At 37.4% G+C, this 18,448-nt stretch overlaps 1 protein-coding gene across 9 annotated transcripts in view; it reads right to left on the bottom strand.

Annotated features, from left to right (window-relative positions):
- Positions 1-18,448, bottom strand: part of SPATS2L (spermatogenesis associated serine rich 2 like) — a 169,361-nt gene that overhangs the window by 38,873 nt on the left and 112,040 nt on the right. For all 9 annotated transcript variants that reach the window (XM_033430425.2, XM_049712313.1, XM_004262877.3 and 6 more), the window contains one exon: positions 16,576-16,822. In XM_033430425.2, the coding sequence (XP_033286316.1) occupies positions 16,576-16,822 (247 nt within the window). The remainder of the gene's footprint in view (positions 1-16,575; positions 16,823-18,448) is intronic.

Below are 18,448 nucleotides of genomic sequence, written 5' to 3'. Positions count from 1 at the left end.
CATATTCCTTTTTGAAGCTCCAGTACTTGTGTCTAGGTCAATGGCTATCTGTAGAATTGTGACTGAATTAAAGTACTCTTAAAATGATTTCATAGGAAAAAAACAAGAAACAAAAAATACCTTTCCTGACACTGTCACAAACATTACAGAGACTACACTTGGAAAGTACAAAAGAATACGATCTGATTTGATTTTAGACATTTGCCCATTTTTGATGGGTAAATTTGACTTTAGTTGAATCCATCATTTACTACCTATATATTAAAAAGGCACAGGATACGTTTTTATGGGCTGAATACTGAGTGCCCTTTAAAAGTTACTTAAAGGGAAATTACAGCATCCAATGAAATGTTCAGCCCAGGTGGTGAACAAAGTAAATAAGTACTGAAAACATCATTTCCTCCAGTAATAAAACAGATTTAAATGGTAGTATACAATTTTATCTTTAGTTATAATAAAGTTTGGAACTTCCCTGTAGAGCAGTAGTTGTCAAACTTTAGTGTGCATGAGTTTTTCCCCTAGTACTTACTGCAAATGCAAATTCCCCAGCACCACCTCCAGAGATTTCGATTCAGAAGTAGATCCAGGATTCAACTTCCTAGGTATTTCTGTTGGGGTGGAGATGGGTGGTACCTAGGTAGTACCACCCACCAGAAGAAACTCTACTGTGAAAGATGAAAACCTAATTTTTTTGGGGGGGGAGGGGCTGTGCCCCATGGCATGTGGGATCTTAGTTCCCTGAGCAGGGGTTGAAGCCGTGCCCCCCTGCAGTGGAAGTGTGCAGTCTTAACCACTGGACCATCAGGGAAGTCTCGAAAAACTAATTTTTTGATGAATCTATAAATGTTTTGTTAAAAGTAATTAAGTATAGGCTGGTTCCACCTCACTCCCTCTCTAAATCATAGCTGAGATTCAGGCCTGATGAAATTTTATAAATTGAGAATCTAAAATACAGCTCATTGTACATAGTATAGTAAATTACTGTTATTCTTGAAAATAAGGGGATTTCTATTATAGCCTAGTGGAAATAAAGACCTTAGAACAGAGGAAAATATTATTCTGTTGAATGCAAAAGCATTTTAAAGGAGGACAAGCATGCAAATGAGCTTGGGCTCATTAACCTAGAGCTGAAAATTTTTGTTTGTGTATCACAGAACTGATATGTGGGCTATTGGCTCATCATCCAACCAAAAACTATTTATTGGGAAATTTGAGTAGTAGTATCTTTTTAGGTCCTGAAAAGCTGTCTCATTAGTGAGGTCATTGAATGCTGGAAAGATCTGAATTCTCAAAGACTACTTGGATATATTTGCACACTGGCTGTACAGATCTGTCTCCAAATAAGTAAAACTCTAGGACTCTTTCAGATGAAAACTGGTGGAGAGTTATAGAACCATAATAGAAGTAGGTTCATCTTGACCACAAATCCAGATATTTCTAGCAACAGAATAACAAGAGTTCTTTCCTGGATACAGTGATTTTCCTCTAACATTATGGGCTAGAAGTACCATCAGTTTTCTACCTTTCTGGAATCCACTTGTAAACTCCAATAGACTATAGTTGACTTGGAGTTGTTTCATATCACTGTCCATTAAGGTAGCCATTAGCCACATGTGGCTATTGAACACTTGAAATATGGCTCGTCTGAATCAAGTTGGCTGTAAGTGTAAATTACCCACTGAAATTTGAAGACTCAATACAAGAAAAGAAAAGTTAAAAATATTCCTTTGGGGCTTCCCTGCTGGCGCAGTGGTTGAGAATCTGCCTGCTAATGCAGCGGACACGGGTTCGAGCCCTGGTCTGGGAGGATCCCACATGCCACGGAGCAACTAGGCCCGTGAGCCGCAATTACTGAGCCTGCGCATCTGGAGCCTGTGCTCTGCAACAAGAGAGGCCGCGATAGTGAGAGGCCCGCGCACCGCGATGAAGAGTGGCCCCCGCTTGCCACAACTAGAGAAAGCCCTCACACAGAAACGAAAACCCAACACAGCAAAAATAAATTAATTAATTAATAAACTCCTACCCCCAACATCTTCTTTAAAAAATATATATATATATGTATATATATATATATATATTCCTTTGATAATTAAAAAAATATTGATCACATGTCAAAATGATTTTGGGTATGTTGTTAGATAAGATATATTACTCAATTTGATTCACCAGCTTCTTTTTACTTTTTTAATGTGTCTACTAGAAAATTTTAAATTACATATATAGCTCACATTACATTTCTATTGAAAAGCACTAATATACACCAAAAGAAGCACAAGATTGTTGGTCTCTCTAGACTAAGAGGGTATTGATTTTAGTGCAACCTTAAAATATCCTCTGCAATTTCTACATGAGAAAAGTAGAGACAGTGATGTATTATCTTGTTCATCATTACATGCTTGGTGCCTTGTGAGTACATTATGAATACTGAATGGATGCATGAATGATTGAATCAGCATTACTTTGGTACTGTGCATGCCTGGGGCCTTTCCAATTACAGGGAGCCTAGTTTGATGTGAGTCTCTGGTTGTGTCTTTATCCTACAGTCATCAAATACTTGAACCAAAGTAGCTACATCTTGGAAAGAAAAGTTCTCTCTGGAAACACCCAATCTGCCCAGATTTCAATAAAAATTATATACATTTTAATTTAATCCTTGTCCATGTATTTAAAAAATTGCTCCTAGAAGCTTATGTGTTTCTGAATCTATTACCTAAGCCTTCCTTTTATTAAAAATACTTATCAGATCCCAATATTTACATAACTTCTTGAGTATGGTTCTGGTTTCTGATTCAATTTAACTCCACAGACCTGTGCCCACTCACTATGTGCTTGCCTTGGCTAATTCACAGGAGTTAAATGGGACATAGTCTCTCTGCCCTTAACGACTAGTATATAAAATTGAAAAAGTAATATAAGACTCCAGCATGATAAATCTGAGTTGACCTTTCCCCACTGTACTGTCCTGGCACCTTTGTTGAAGATCAATTGACTGTATACATGGTATTCTATTTCTGAACTCTATTCTATTCCACTGATCTAACTGTTTCTCCTCACCCCGATACCACACTACCTTATTTACTAATTACTATATAATGAGTCTTAATATCAGGTAATGCATGTCCTCCAACTTTGCTCTTCTTTTTCAAGACTGTTTCAAGATCTTAGGCCCTTTGCATTTCAATATGTGTATTTCTACAAAAAAAGTCTGATGAGATTTTGACTGGTTTGCATTGAATCTATAAATCAATTTAGAGATAACTGGTTTCTTAACAATCTTGCATCTTTTGATCACTGAACATGATATATCTTCCCTTTTTTTTAGGTTTTCTTTAATTTGTCTCAGCATTGTTTTATAGTTTTTAGTGTCTTGTGCATCTTTAGTTAAATTTATTCCTAGGTATTTTAGATGACATGCAAAATGTCACTGTATATAATTTTTTTTAAATTTCATTTCCCAACTGCTGGTTGCTAGAATACAAAAACACAAATTAACTTTTTATATATTTAAGCTTGTACCTAAAACACCTTGCTACTTTCCTTATTAGTTTTTTGTTTTGTTTTGTTTTGTAGCTTTCTTAAAATTTTCTACATGGGCAATAATGACATCTGTAAATGAAGTTTAATTTCTTCCTTTCCAATGTTTCCTTGTCTTATTGGACTGGTTAGGAATCCTAGTACAATGTAGAATAATCATCCTTGCATTGTTCTTGATCTTAGGAAAACTACATTCAATATTTTATTATCAAGTATTATATTAGCTGTATAGTATATTTTTCATATGTTTATCGGTAAATTCTCTTATATTCTGGGAGTTTTTATTTTGTCAAGTGATTTGAGATGATCATGCTGTTGTTTTCTTTGATTTTGTTAATGCAGTAAATTACACTGATTGGTTTTTAAATGCTAAATTAATGTTGCATTCCTGGAAAAAAGTACCCTGGTCATGGTGTATTATCTTGGGTTTAAATATTGCTTACTTCAGTTTGCTAATATTTTGTTGAGGATTTTGCTCTTTTACTCATGAGCAATATGGTTCCTACATTTTTCTTGTAATGATTTTTGTCAGGTTTTGATAAGGTTATGCTGGTCTCATTAAAAGAGTTGAAAAGTGCTCCCTTCCTTCTATTTCTAAACTATTTCAGAAAATAAAAATATGTTTAAGATTGCTATTATTTCTTTCTAAAATGTTTTTAAGAGTTCACTGGTGAAGCAATCTGGGCCTGGAATTTTAATTACCAATTGCTTTGACAGGTTTCGGGCTATTCAAATGTTCTATTTCTTACGTATATTTTAGTAATTCGTATTTTTTAAGAAATTTGTCCATTTCACCTTTTGGCATAAAGTTGCTTATAATAACCTGTTTGTTGTTAGTCTTTAAATGAACGAGGGGTCAGGGTCAATTTCATTACCGATATTGGTAATTGGGTTATTGTATTTTCATTATGATGTAGTTCAAAATATTTTCTAGTATCTCTTGTGAATTTTTTCTTTGACCAATGGATTATTTATTTATTTTTATTTATTTATTTTGGCCACACCATGTAGCTTGCAGGATCTTAGTTCCCTGACCAGGGATTGAACCTGGGCCCTCAGCAATGAAAGCGGGAGTCCTAAGCAATGGACTGCCAGGGAATTCCTGACCAATGAATTATTTAGAAGGCTGATTAACTTCTGAATTTTTGGAAATTTTCTAGATATCTTATTGCTATTAATTGTTAATTTACTTCTATTTTTGGTCAAAGAGCATACTCTAAAGATTTCAAAACTTAACTTTTGTTTTGAAACTTATTTTATGGTCCAGTGATTGGTCTATTTTGGTGAAAATGCCATGTGCTCTTGAAGTTGTTGGGTGTAGTGTACTACAAATGTCAATTAGGTCAAGTTGGTTGATAATATTGTTCAAATCTTTTACACTGTTACTGATTTTTAATATACTTGCTCTATCAGTTGCTAAGAAAATGGTGATAAAACCCATAACTATTGTGGATTTGTCTCTTTCTTTAGTTCTATCAATTGCTGCTTCATGGGTCTGGAAGCTTTGTTGTTAGGTGCATGTAAAGTTAGGGTTGTTATGTCTTCTTAAGGAATTGATCAATTTATTATTATGAAAAGATCCTAATTATCTCTGGTAATATTCCTTGTATTGGAATCTTCTTTGGTGTTAATATAGCCTCACCAAGTTTATTATGCTTACCTTTTGGATAGTATATCTTTTCCTTTCTCCTTTAACTTTAGGCCTGTCTCTCTTTCTATGTAAAGTGCATCTCTTGTAATCAGCATATAGTTGGGTCTTGCTATTTTATCCAGGCTGTCAATCTCTGCTTTTTAATTCGAATTTTTAGTCCATCTCCATTTAATGTAATTTTTGATATTATTGGGTTATGTTTACCATTTTGAGTTGTGTCTACTCTTTATCTCTTTGATCTTTTTCCTTACTTCTTTTAGGTGAATTTGTTTTCAAGTAATAGTTTTATCTTTTTTTGTGATACTTCTTCATTCTTTGTCTTTAGAGACTGTTCCAAGGATTACAGTATATATCATTAATTTATTACAGTGTCCTTTGAATCAATATTATACTGCCTCATGTATAAGGTAACAACCATACAATAGTATAATTCCACTTACCCACTCCTGTCAATTGTATATTTATAGTCATATATTTTACCTCTAAATTTGTTGTAAACCTCACAATACATTGTTATTGTTTTTGCTTTACACAGTCAATTGTTTTTTTTAAAAAAATAAGAGAAAAAAAACCTTTTCTTTTTATCCATATATTTACCATTTTCAGTATTTTTCATTTCTTCCAGCAGATTCAAATTTCAATCTGGTATCATTTACTTTCAGCCTAAAGAATATCTTTCAGCTTGTTTTGTAGTGCAAGTCTGCTGGTGATGAATTCTTTCAGCTTTTGTTTATCTGAAATTATCTTAGCTTTACCGTCCTTTTTGAAGGATATTTTCACTAGATATAAAATTCCGTATTGGCAGTTATTCCCATTACATTACAGATTTCATTCTAGAGCTTTCTGGCCCATATTGTTTCTGATGAGAAGTCAACCTTTATTCTTTTTGTTGTTTCCTATTTGCAATGTGTGTTTTTTTCCCCTGGCTGCTTTTAAGATTTTTGTCTTCACTTTTGACTTTCAGCAGTTTGACTATGATATGCTTTGGTGTGATTTTCTATCATTTACTCTGCTTGGATTTTGCTGAGCTTTTTGGATATGTGGGTGGTTGTTTTATGCTGAGTTTGTAAAAACTGTGGCCATTGTTTCTTCATAAGCGCCCTCCCTCCATTCTCTTCTTTTTCTCTTCTGAGATTCCTATTGCATATCTGTGAGACTGCTTGATACTGCCCCTTAAGTCACCAAGGCTCTGCTTTTTGTTGCTGTTTTGTTTTTTCTTTTAATATTTTTCTCTGTTCTTCAGTTTGTTTATTTTTTAATTAATTAATTAATTAATTAATCTTAGTTCCCCGACCAGGGATCGAACCCATGCCCCATGCAGTGGAAGCGTGGAGTCTTAACCACTGGTCCCTGTTCTTCAGTTTGGATGATTTCTTCTGACCTGTCTTCAAGTTCACTGATCCTTTAGTCTTTATTGTCAAAACTGCTGCCAAAGGCATCTGATGACTTTCAAAAAAATTCAGTTATTGTACTTTTTAGTTCTAGGATTTCCATTTTATTCTTTTTATCTCTCCTAAAATTCTCCTCTCTTCACCTTTTTTTGGTAAAATTTTAAAATCCTTATTTATAATCCTTATCTGCAGCTTCCAACATCTGGGTTGTCTATGGGTCTGCTTCTAATGACTAATCTTTTCCTTTACTATAGGTCACATTTTCTTCTTCCAATGTCTAGTAATTTTTTAAACTGGATACTGAATACTGTGAATGACACATTGAGAAACATTGGATTTTGTTATTTTCCTCTAAAGAGTTTTGTATTTTGTTCTAATAAGTCATTAAAATACCAGCATATCACTCTCTGCTCCCCCCACCCTGCCTTTTGCCTTGAAGGCAAATGTTAGGCATCTTATAAAACAAGCTGGAATGGAAGTAGGTAAGGGGATAGTAGACTGTTCTTTAAAATACCTTTATTTAATTACCCTGTTTTATATTTCTTTTCTTAAGTTTGCCCCCCATCCTATCTGCTGACTCCAAATGCAGAGTTTCCCCATTTTCTGACAGGCAGTCAGCCTCCTCCCTCCCAAAGCTCTCTCCCTCTGAATTCTATGCTGCAGTTTCCTATACTCTGCTTCATCAGTCAATCCTCTTCCACCTACTTTCCTTCCTCTAGAAATTGAGGCCCTCTTTTCCCTTTTCTTCATTATTGTGGATTTCTATATTTAAAAATCCTTTACTATAATTCAGTGGGGTTTATGATGAAGAAGATATACATTTATGCCTTTCTTTTTCTTAAAAAATTCTTGATATGCTTTGCCAAATTATTTTCCAGTCACTTGGACCCACTGACATTCAGCTGTAATGCATGCAATTGTTCTCACACTTAACTCTTGCCAATACTGAGAACTATCAATTTTCCAGTTACTAAATCTCAGTATCAACTTACATATTGGACTTGTCCTTGACTTGATTTATTTTACAGAGCAAAACATGAACTGTGGTGGTTGTTTTTTGTTAACAGCACCAGAGAAAACAAATCTTCCTTTTGGGAGAAATACGTGAACTTAGATTCAAAGATTTTCATAATATATGTACAGCCATGTATGTGTTCAGATTTGAAAGTTTCTGAAAACTCCTTTTTCTCTTTAGCTTTTACTTTTTAGTGAAAGCCTCATGTACTTAAAAGTAGACTGAAGGAAGTACACGCAGAATTCAAATCTAAATTTAAAGGATGTCTTAAATACAGAGTAGTTCTAAAACAATTATTTTAACCCATTGAGTTTAGATGATTTCATAGTCTCCTATACAAATGTAATTTCAGTAAATCACATCATTTGATGACAATTAACTTAGTATTGTAAAGTAGTTCTATCTAGAAAAAAACGATAAACAAAAAATAATTTTGTTGTTATAAAATAATGCCTAAAATTGCTAATATCTGTGTTACTTAAAGCATTACCATTCTCTTAAAAGTATCAATACTTAAGTGAATTCAATAGTGTTTTATAATAACCAATAATAAAGTAATTGGTAGTTCTTTAATCATTGATCTTAGTGTTCTTAAGTACTCACAAAAGAAAAAATGTAAATGGAAATTAAACGTCTTAAAAATGTTCCATCTTTCTACTAATCAGTTTTACAAATAAAAACAACGAGATTAGTGCAATCTTTCTGGACAGCAATATATTAAGCACTTAAAAAATATCCATACCCTTTGAGCCCAATAATTCCACTTCTAAGAAAATATGCCAAGGAAATAATCATGATTGTTCATAAAGATTTATATACAAGAAATGTTTGCTACAGCATTGCTTATAATAGCAAACAAATGGAAACAATGCACATGGACAACAGTTTGGGAATAATTAAAATAAACATGGCAAATTGCAGCCATTAAGGTCATGTTTTTAAAGAACATACAATGATGAGGTAATGTTTATAATGTCATGTTAAGTAAAAAGCAGAATACAAAAGTTCACCCGCTATGTAATATTTGTAAAAACAACCCCTATATATCTGTGCATTTAAAACATTCTGAAATAAAATTTTACAGTGTTTTTTTCTGAGAGGTAGAATATTTTTCCCCTTAAACCTTACTGCATTTCTCATATCTCTCCAATTAATATAAATGCCTTTTAAAACCAGAAATACAAAATCCATAATTATCTTTAAAAAGCAGCACAGCAACTTAAACTTTTTAATTAACCTACACTTATCCACATATTTTATCATTAATAATTCAAAACAACCAGGAAAAAGGCTTGTTTGAGTTTCTATCATGTGCAGTTATTGTTCTAGACGCCAAAAACACAACAGTGGTAAAAGACATTTGTGGTTCCCATCTTTATAGAACTTGCAGTCTCATAGGAAGACATAAATCAAACCACCACACAAACAAATGTAGAATTACAGCTGTGTTAAGTGTTATGAAAGAAAAGTACACAGTATATGAAATCCTCAATTGGAGTATTTGACTTAGGGATATCAAGAATGAATTCTCCATGGAAGTAACAACTAAGCTCACCTGAAATTACATGAAAAACTAATCAGATGAAGAGGGCATTCCAGGCAAAGACAGTATTTGAGGCAGTTATCAAGTTATTGTCTCTCAACTCCAAATCCACTCTTCTTTGCCCTACTTTGTGATACTGGAGCTGGACGCTGTAAACAATTCTGTTTTGCCAACTGGCAGAACGTTAGCTTTGTCGGTAGAGGGCAACAAAGGGGTCGCACAAGGCGATGAAGACAGAAATACACTTCCCGTCTAGGTTCTGGTCCTTCATTATTATTATTATTCACCACAGGAGCCAGCAGCCATGCAGAGGAGCTCCAGCTGCACTCTCATGCCATGTTCTCTGGCTCCCCAGCCCTGATAGCGGCTTTGAGCAGTTCCAGTCTATCTACACCCTATGGCAATGGTGGGCTTCTTCTACAGAACAGCTTGGGCCAGGCCCTATGCCAAGATTTCTTGCCACCACGAGGCGGCATGCATGTTCCTCTGGGTAGCCACACACCTTGTTTGATGAGGTCAGTCTCAGTTTTAGACTGGGGGACTCTCCCAGTCCTAGTTCCTTTATTGTCCAGTCTTCCTGGAGATAGTAACTGCTCTCTTGACACGTCTAGACCCCTGAGACTCTTACTTACCCCTTTTAGTAGTTAGCCACCTCCTACAGTTTTAGTTAGCAGTTCTTCCTATTACATTCCTCCCATCCAAATAACTGGTGTGGCTTCTGTCTCCTGACTTGAACCTGACTGTTATACACGGCCAGTACGTGGGACTAAGAGGACACCAGTACGGCTAAAGCAGAGAACAAGAATGGACATGCTGTGCATTGAGGCAGGAACGGGACACAGGGGCCAGAATATGCTGGGCTTGCAGGCGAGGGTAAGACTTTTGGCCTTTATCTTAAGAGTTCAAATGTGTGTCATCTGAAAAGATTACAGGATAGAGAATGATTTAGAGGGGAACAGAGTGAATGTCAGGAGATGAATGAGTGGACATTTAGAGCAGCAGAGGTTTTGATGGGAAGGTAGAGGTAGAGACAGTGAGAAATGGATGGATTCCAGGAATATTTGAAAAGGAGAATCAACAGAACTTGGTGATGAGGAAGATGTCATGACTGATGCCTGGATTTCTGGCTTGCAGAATGGATGGACAGTACACTAAGATCAGGAACAATAAAAGAAAGCTAAGGCTGGGAAGGGAGATCAGGAGTTTGTTATGAGCATGTTGTTAAAGTGCTTTGAAATCTCAAAGTGAAAATGTCAAGTAAGAGTCTGAGTTCAGAGAGTAGCCTCGACTGGGATGATGAGTTTGTGAGCCAGTGTACATAATTAAGGCTAGGGTATGGCTGAAATGATCTACAAAAAGAGTATAGCTCTATATGAGAAAGGATTTGGAACTAACCCAGCCTTGATGAAACTCAACAATTAACAGCCAGTAAGAGAAGACTTAGAGGTAAACTTGGTGGGAGCCATTTCCTTGGACTAATGGGGCTGTAAGCCATAGGAATAGGTTGATAAGTGAGAGAGAGGTAAAGGAATGGAGACCGTGAGTAAAGACAACTCTTAAGATGTTACAGAATAACGGTCCAGTGATGAAGCCCCAAGAAAACTCTTCACATTACAATTATTGTGCACCTTAATTTGCATTTTTCATCATTCTTCTATCTCTACATGACAGGCTAATTAACAGAAATTCAGAGGAACCAATAACTTTGGAACAGAGACCAAAACAGGTTTATTCAGAAGACATAATGTCAGTCAGTTCTGCCTTTTCGTAACTTCTTTATCGAATACAGATAGACTTTATTATTTCATTCACGTTCTATAAGACTTGATCAGCTCAGAGGGCATAAAAGCTGGAAACTTTCTAAGTGGAAGCCAATCTTTTAGTTTAATTTACATTGTCTTTACAAGGTCTCATACGTCATTAATACTTTTACAGGTTTATTTACATTAAAAGATAATAGATAACAAAGTCGCTGGATTAATAAGCTGTCAATGACACAAGGTAGGCATGTTAACTTGATTTGTTTTGCAGACTTATTTCTCTGAAAAACAGGCTTAATTCTCATAGCATTTTGATAGAACCATTTAGATCTTTGTTCAAAATTAAGAAAAAAAAGGGAAGGCCTTTTATTCTTCGCAAGGAGTGCATTCCATTTAATTAAGTCTATTTTTAACTGAAAACTGCCGTAACAAGGTCTGAGTGGGAAGTTACAAAGGTATCAGCTATTCAGAGATGAGTAGGTTTGTGGTTTTGCTGTAAGGATGTAGCAAAAGTAGTTTTCAAATGAGAAAGAGAAGGGAGAGGGCTCTGGATTTCGCTGTACCCAGGTAACAGAAAAACACCCGAGGGGTTTTCATATCCTGTGTCCTCACGTCGATACATCCTATGTCTGTCTCCATCTCTTTCTGCTTTATCACACACACAGAAAGGAAGCAGAGGCCTAAGCCACTGAAAACACAATGTAAGGCCACCCCTAATACTACCTGAACAGTTCAGACACAGTGCTGCTGGAAGCAGATGTTGAGACTGAACAACACACAACTACAAACAAGAGTTAACACCAAGGATCTGATGCCAAAATAATAGAGTGAGAATAATGATAAATGTGCTCTAAGATATAAGCTTTAAAACGCCTGTTCACATGACAGTACTTAATGTCAGCTATATATACGAATAAAGTACTATATCTTTAATTAAAAACCGATGGTTATAACTCTACAAGGGCTTCACCTAAAATAATCCTTAATTAAAGTTTAAATAAAACATTGGCTGTTCAGACCAAGATAGCTTGATGTGACAGAATGTGAACAGGGGCATCCTCAGCCTCAATGTCTCAGCATCCACATCTCCTCTTCATTCACTCATGTCACGTATGGCCTTATCTGAGGTTGCTACCCACACTTCCCTTCCTGCCCCAGTCTCTCTCCTACTTGCTGGCTTCACAACATTTACTATAATCTATAATCATTCAGCTGTATTCTGCTTTACTAGGCATCTCTCCAAGAGGGCAAAACCTTTTTAATTTTGCTTACTTCTTCTAGAAGAATTCCTGGCGCATGTTAGATGCTTAAAACATTTCCTGGATAGATAAAGAAATGATTTGAGGGTTTACTTTGTGCCAGATGCTGTGCTGATCACTTCATGTATCTCATTTACCACTCACCACAATCTTGTAAAGTAGAATATTTTGCAAGTGAAGATAAAAACACAGAGCGGTTAGCTTGTCCAGGGTCACACACCTAGTAAGTGACAAGGCCAATATTTGAATCCAAACATGTTTAATGCTAAAGCCCTGGTTCTTAGCTATGATATTATGTTGCTTCCATCTGAGAGCTGGCACGGCTGAAATCCTGGAATATACACGTTTGGCTTTTCTATTAAAGTTCTCGGCAAGCTGCTTTCTTCTTGTTGATCTTTTCTAATCCTCTGGTCCAATATAGGGTTTAGAAAAGCAGGGGAAATAATCTTGTAGCTAGGGCCAACAACAGCATTAAAAAATCTGCCTGGAAATCCTATAGGGAACCTCACACCATAAAAATATTGTAAAACAGTCTGTTGTTGTTGTTGCTTTTTAATAAGAAGCACAAATGAAGGACAAGCAGCCAACATTCTAGAACAACAGGACCCTTTCTCTCACATTTGGTTCAGTTCACCTAGAGAATGAGAAAGCAGTTCTGTGCCAGAGGCATGCCAAACACAGAATCTGCACTGCAAAGGTAAAACGATGGAGCTGCTCCTGTCCTCCAATACAGGGCAGACTGCGAAGTCTGGTTTGTGGAGGTCAGTGAACACTGCATGGGGCCTTCTGTTCGAGACAAGTAACAGGTAACAGAAGAGCTGGCTTCCCAGGATGCTTGACAAGATGAGAGGATATAAAGGAAGCCTGCTGGGAAGAGAAGCTGAAGACAAGGAAAGCCCCGCCCCCAAGTTTATCTCAATGGAGCCAGTTGGTGGCCCATAATCCTGCTCCTTTCCTATTGGATGGGAATTGTGTCCAGAGGGAGAAAGACAACACAGGAATCTGAATTCCTGTTCTGGCCCCTACGGCGATAAGCGCCTGTACATTTCAGCAATCTGAGCCCTAAGAAAAGTAGTGCAGGAGCAACATTTAAGATAACTGAACCCTAAGGGTATAATGTGCTTTAGTCATTTAGATGGAGCCTTAGAAATAAAAGTAATCCTTGGCATTACATTTGGTAAAACTAAATCTTGATCTACTCCTTGTCTGAGTTTGTACTTGGACGCAGATGATCTTGATCGGATTATGTAAAAGATCTAATTTGAGCTGTTATTAAAAATTCTGAAATACAGAAAAAACTACTCCAAGGCTTAAAAAAGTAATTTTGTACTAAGTTTAAATCAAACTCCCCAACTTCAAAGCTATATGCTGACATGCAGTGTTGTCCCACTCGACAGTACTATATTTACAGCCTGAAATGATGATGCTTTGGGTGGTTATGTTTCATGTGGGAAGTCACACTAACACCCTGGAACCACCTGCATATATCTTAAAGTTAACTTTTCTCCTACCAGAAAATGATCCTTTTAAAACTTTTAAAAAGAGAGATCTTGAATGTCAAGGTGTTATAAAAAGATAAAACATGCATTCCACATGTTCACAGCCTGCTGCCCAGCTGGGCATTCAGAACAGGCTTTCCTGAGGCAGTTTCATTATTGGAAAGCTTGATAAATGCTCCACCACTAGCAGACTGGAGATTTCTTTTATGCTCATACTTCGAACTCACTCAAGTACAGAATACCATTATCTAGCTTTGTTATGATTACTTTTTCCTAATTTTTCAATTATGCATCTTTTGGGAGTAAGGGAGCCTGTGGTTTTAGCAATAACTCTCTAACATGTGCATAAAATTGCATCCATTTGAGTCAGGCTTTTGCTAACCAAAGAGAGTTACCCCCGGGTGTGGGTCTTCTCAGTTTCTCGACCCAAGGGCCTTGGTTTCCTCAGCTATAAAGTGAGGGGAGTAAGGAATTGTTCCATCCTTTTCAGTTCCAAAGGTCTACTCAAAATGGGGTGTGGAATGCCCAAGACCCAACACTCATCTGTGAACTATCTAGCAGAGGTCTCAGGATTTCTGATAGACTGAATAAGCATTTCAGAGTCATTTGACAGTTTTGGCATCAACTTCCCGATGAACCTTCATTATCTTTGGGAAGGAAAACTGAACTAGTTATAAACTCATTTTAAAATTTATGATCACAATAAGTGAGCTGCTGATGAATGGTCAACCAGGAGGATTCCCTTCCTTTTGCAAAAACATCTAATAACCTTCTATTATCATCATTTTATTCTTTAACAGAAAAATTTACATGAGTGATAGATTTGTATTATTAATTACTAACAAATAATACTGACATACCTCAATGCCTTCATGCTAAGCTTATAAAACCAAAGGGATATTGGGATGGCTCTTTGTGCAATAAAGTATTCTTTGCCAAAAGTTTCATGATAGGGTTCACAAAAGCCCCCTGGTACAGAGAACTCGTCGGATGGGTACTTAACTTTCAAGGTAGCTATCCACCGTGAAGTGAAGCGATTCACTACTGCATTTGCTCTAATGTCATATACTTGATAGAGTTACTGAAATTGCTTTAGGAAGAAGGTATAAATTATAAGTAAATGAACAACTATATGTGCTGCGCTTTTAGTGTATGATTGATATCACAACAGCAACTTGAGTAATTAGCTTTTGAAATAATTGGTGTGAAGGCAAATCACAAGCAAAGTTGGGAATGTGCCACTCGATTATTTAATGTCTTTCTCCTGCCCTGACTATAAATCAAAACATTCTCAAAATTGTAGGCAGAGGAAAAGCTGAATGAAAAGATTACTGGAAAATCCAGATTCTAAATAGAAGTAGGTGATTTTCGTTGTTTGTTTTTAAGAAATCCTTGTGTAGTAAGGATTATCTGAATTATAGCACTATTAATAGTGTTGTTAGGTAATGTGTTTATGGAAGAAAATTAGAGCTTTGTGAACAATTAAAAAACTTCCTAGTGTGTTATTTAATGCTTCCTCATGGTATCCCTGATTCAATACTGGTTACTATGTGATTTTCTGTTTGTACTTGTCTTTTCTGCTAGACTAAACTCTTCTCAGGTAGGGCCCCTGTCTTATTCATCCTTGGTTTATCTTAGGAGGCATTTTGAAAAACAGGGCACTTTTAAAATTTATCTAAATGATTGCGTATGGGTGGGTGTTGGGGGCAGGATGCTAAATGACTCACAATCACAGGAATCCCACACAACGAAGAACTGCCCTGTAACCTGAACTTTCTCACATCCTCCTAGACACATGACATGTAAACCCAAGTATTTTTTGTACAGTTTTCCTATGGACTTCCAAGGTTTACTTGGATTTCTAGGGTTCAACTACTGTGGAAATTAAGAGAAAATTGTACTCTTTGGTGTTCAGAACTTTACCAAGAGCTTTTCACCATTTGGAAAATCCCGTGGCCAATCACATGGGCAGTCACATTATTTGAGTTGACAATCAGCACTTGTCAGTCTGTATTTGTAGCAGCTGCATTCACAGTGATCCCATGTCTACATAAAAATATACTTATTCAGTTCTTACTTCACATATCACATATAAATAAACAGTGTTCACGTTACCCAGTTGAGTGCTGTCTCCCTTCTTTTAAGTGCAAAGTGGTTCATTATAATTGGGTGTGAACATCTGGCCTTTTTTTAGGCCTTCTATTGTAGTTGTTCTTGAACTTCTTATGTTTTTATATTATTGACATTTTGTTTCTAGGTAGAGTATATTATCTATGAATTTTATTTTAGTATTTGATATAAAAATGGAGCATCGGGTCAGACGGTATTGAAGACCACTGATCCAGTAGATTCCTGTACAGCTGCCTTATGTTGCAGAAAAGAAATGGGACACTAGAGATGAAATGATGCCCCCAAGGTCGTACAGTTGATTAAGTAGCCTTTTGTCGAGTAATGAATGTATAGCTATAGCACAAGTAATTAACATTCCAGATTCTAACACCCTGGGATATATATTCTATCACATAATACAAAATACCAGGAGTTAAAATAACTTGGCCTACCCTTTAATAACATTTCCTTTGGTCACCAATTATCCCTCCCTTATCCCAGCAAAAGTGAAAAATTTCTTTAAACTGGAATTTCCTTTTTCCTGATGATCCCAATACAGACTAGAACTATATTTTTTAGTTAAAAAAACCCTCTGACTTAGTGCAGGGCTAGATTGCACACTTCTTCTCTAGCCTTGTCACCTTCCTCCCCGCCTCCACCATCCTGCGAGAAGACCGCTTGAATCTGTGGACACCATAAAAGAACAATCTTTCCCTTCCACCAACATCAACAGTAGCAATGACTGTCCCAGTGGGTCCCTTGGCATCCTTTTCTTCTATGTCTGCCTAAGCAACTTTACTTAAGGATAACTGACCTGTGACCCCACGGAGTGCCTTTGAAGGTTCCTCGAGTATTGAGATCTTTTTCTCACGGGGGGCAAGGGCTGGTTTTTCACTGGCAGAATCAGTGGATGAGCTGTCCTTCTCACAGCCGTTGACGTGGCCATTCTGTATCTCTGGCGGCGGTGGCTGCACAGGCCCTGCTTCGGGCCTCTCTGCCTTGTCTTTAGCATCTTTGTTGCCTTGATGCTGCTTGGACTTGCTTCTTTTTCTCTTATTGTTCTAGAATGAGAAACAAATGAGAAGCTCACATCCTTGAAATGGAAGGTGAACCCCAGAGACCAAAATAAGATATGTTACCCTTTTTTTGTTTTCTGGCTCTTCTAATAGAATGGGTGAAAACGCCTATGCCTTTATTAACCACCCAAGTTAATGTAAATATCTTCTTTCCTACAATGAGCTGTATAAACTTGTACCTCGTAAGCATAGTAAACAAAAAGTTTTCTTTAAAAGGAAAAAAGCAGCAGGAAATGGCTTCAATAGCTGACACATTACTTGAGCACATTGAGTTGCTACATATCTGAATGGCCATACAGTAGAGTCTTGTGATAACTGCCCTGGAAGAACCTGAATTCAGCTATTGTGGTATTGGAGAAGAGGTCTCATTTCTTAAAGAGATGATGGACGGGGGTGGGGGGGTGGGCGGGGGGGATCAGGGAGGACACTAAGGTTCTGATCCTCTTGAGGGGAGGAGAGGCAGGGGGAGGCCTGGTACAAAAGAGGCAGGGAAGTCCCTCTGAAAGGAGGAAGTAGAGTCAGATCCCCAAAGTCCAGGTTGGATCTAGGAAAAGGCACCAACCAACCAGGAGATCCCTGGATTGCTGTCACTGTCCGGGAATCATCCCCATGAATACTTAAGCTGGAGTGGACAACGGCTACAAAGGAACGCCGAACCCACGTGGGTCCACCTGGATTCGCACTGTGCACCTGTATCTGGATCTCTCGGCTGCTACCTGAACGGCATTACGAGACTTCAGTTACATTTAGTTCAAAATAACGCAACCCTGCATTCTAGATAATTGAAAACTTTTAGACCTTGGTGCAAGCCTCAGCCAATGAGAACAGACATGGGGCCCATCAGGGCAGACCCTGTCCCGCCTGTTGCATCAGTGTCCCACCAGCTGAACATCAGCCCGGCTTTGTTCTTCAACACATTTGGAAAAAAAAATAAAAAGAAGGGCTTCCCTGGTGGCACAGCGGTTGAGAGTCCGCCTGCGATGCAGGGGACATGGGTTCATGCCCCGGTCCAGGAAGATCCCACGTGCCACGGAGCGGCTGGGCCCGAGAGCCATGGCCACTGAATCTGCATGTCCGGAGTCTGTGCTCCGCAATGGGAGAGGCCACAACAGTGAGAGGCCCGTGTACCGCAAAAAAAATAATAAATAAATAAATTAATTAAATAAAAAGAAACAGTTTTCTCTTGATTCTCCACCCCACTCTCCTTCGTTTCCTTTGAAACCACAATCATGCCCCTGAGTAAGGGCTCCTCCAGGGGAGAGAAATGCACTGACTGGGTGAAGGAAGGCCCAGGGGCACTTATTCCCACACAAGCCCTGCGTCTCCTGGGCTGGGGAGACAGTTTTCCCACTGAACCTCTAAGAGGGAGGCTTAGTAATGAGTTGGGTCTGCAGCTGCCGTCTGCTCTGTTTTTCACATCAGAGAAATTTCATACCCAAACCACACATCTGAAATTCCTCCAGGTAAGTATAAATACTGCCTTTCAATCACCTGCAAATTGTCTTCATCTCACATAGAAGCCTGGGAAGCTATGATTAAAGATAAGCAGAGATTGTCAAAGACGGTGGCATACAAAGATTTAAAAATTTTTTCATAATTCTTCCTATTCTC

Source organism: Orcinus orca, chromosome 7 (genome assembly GCF_937001465.1).
Source record: "Orcinus orca chromosome 7, mOrcOrc1.1, whole genome shotgun sequence".
Taxonomy (NCBI): Eukaryota; Metazoa; Chordata; class Mammalia; order Artiodactyla; family Delphinidae; genus Orcinus; species Orcinus orca.
Note: the sequence above shows the minus strand (reverse complement) of the source record. Positions and strands in the feature narration are given on the sequence as shown.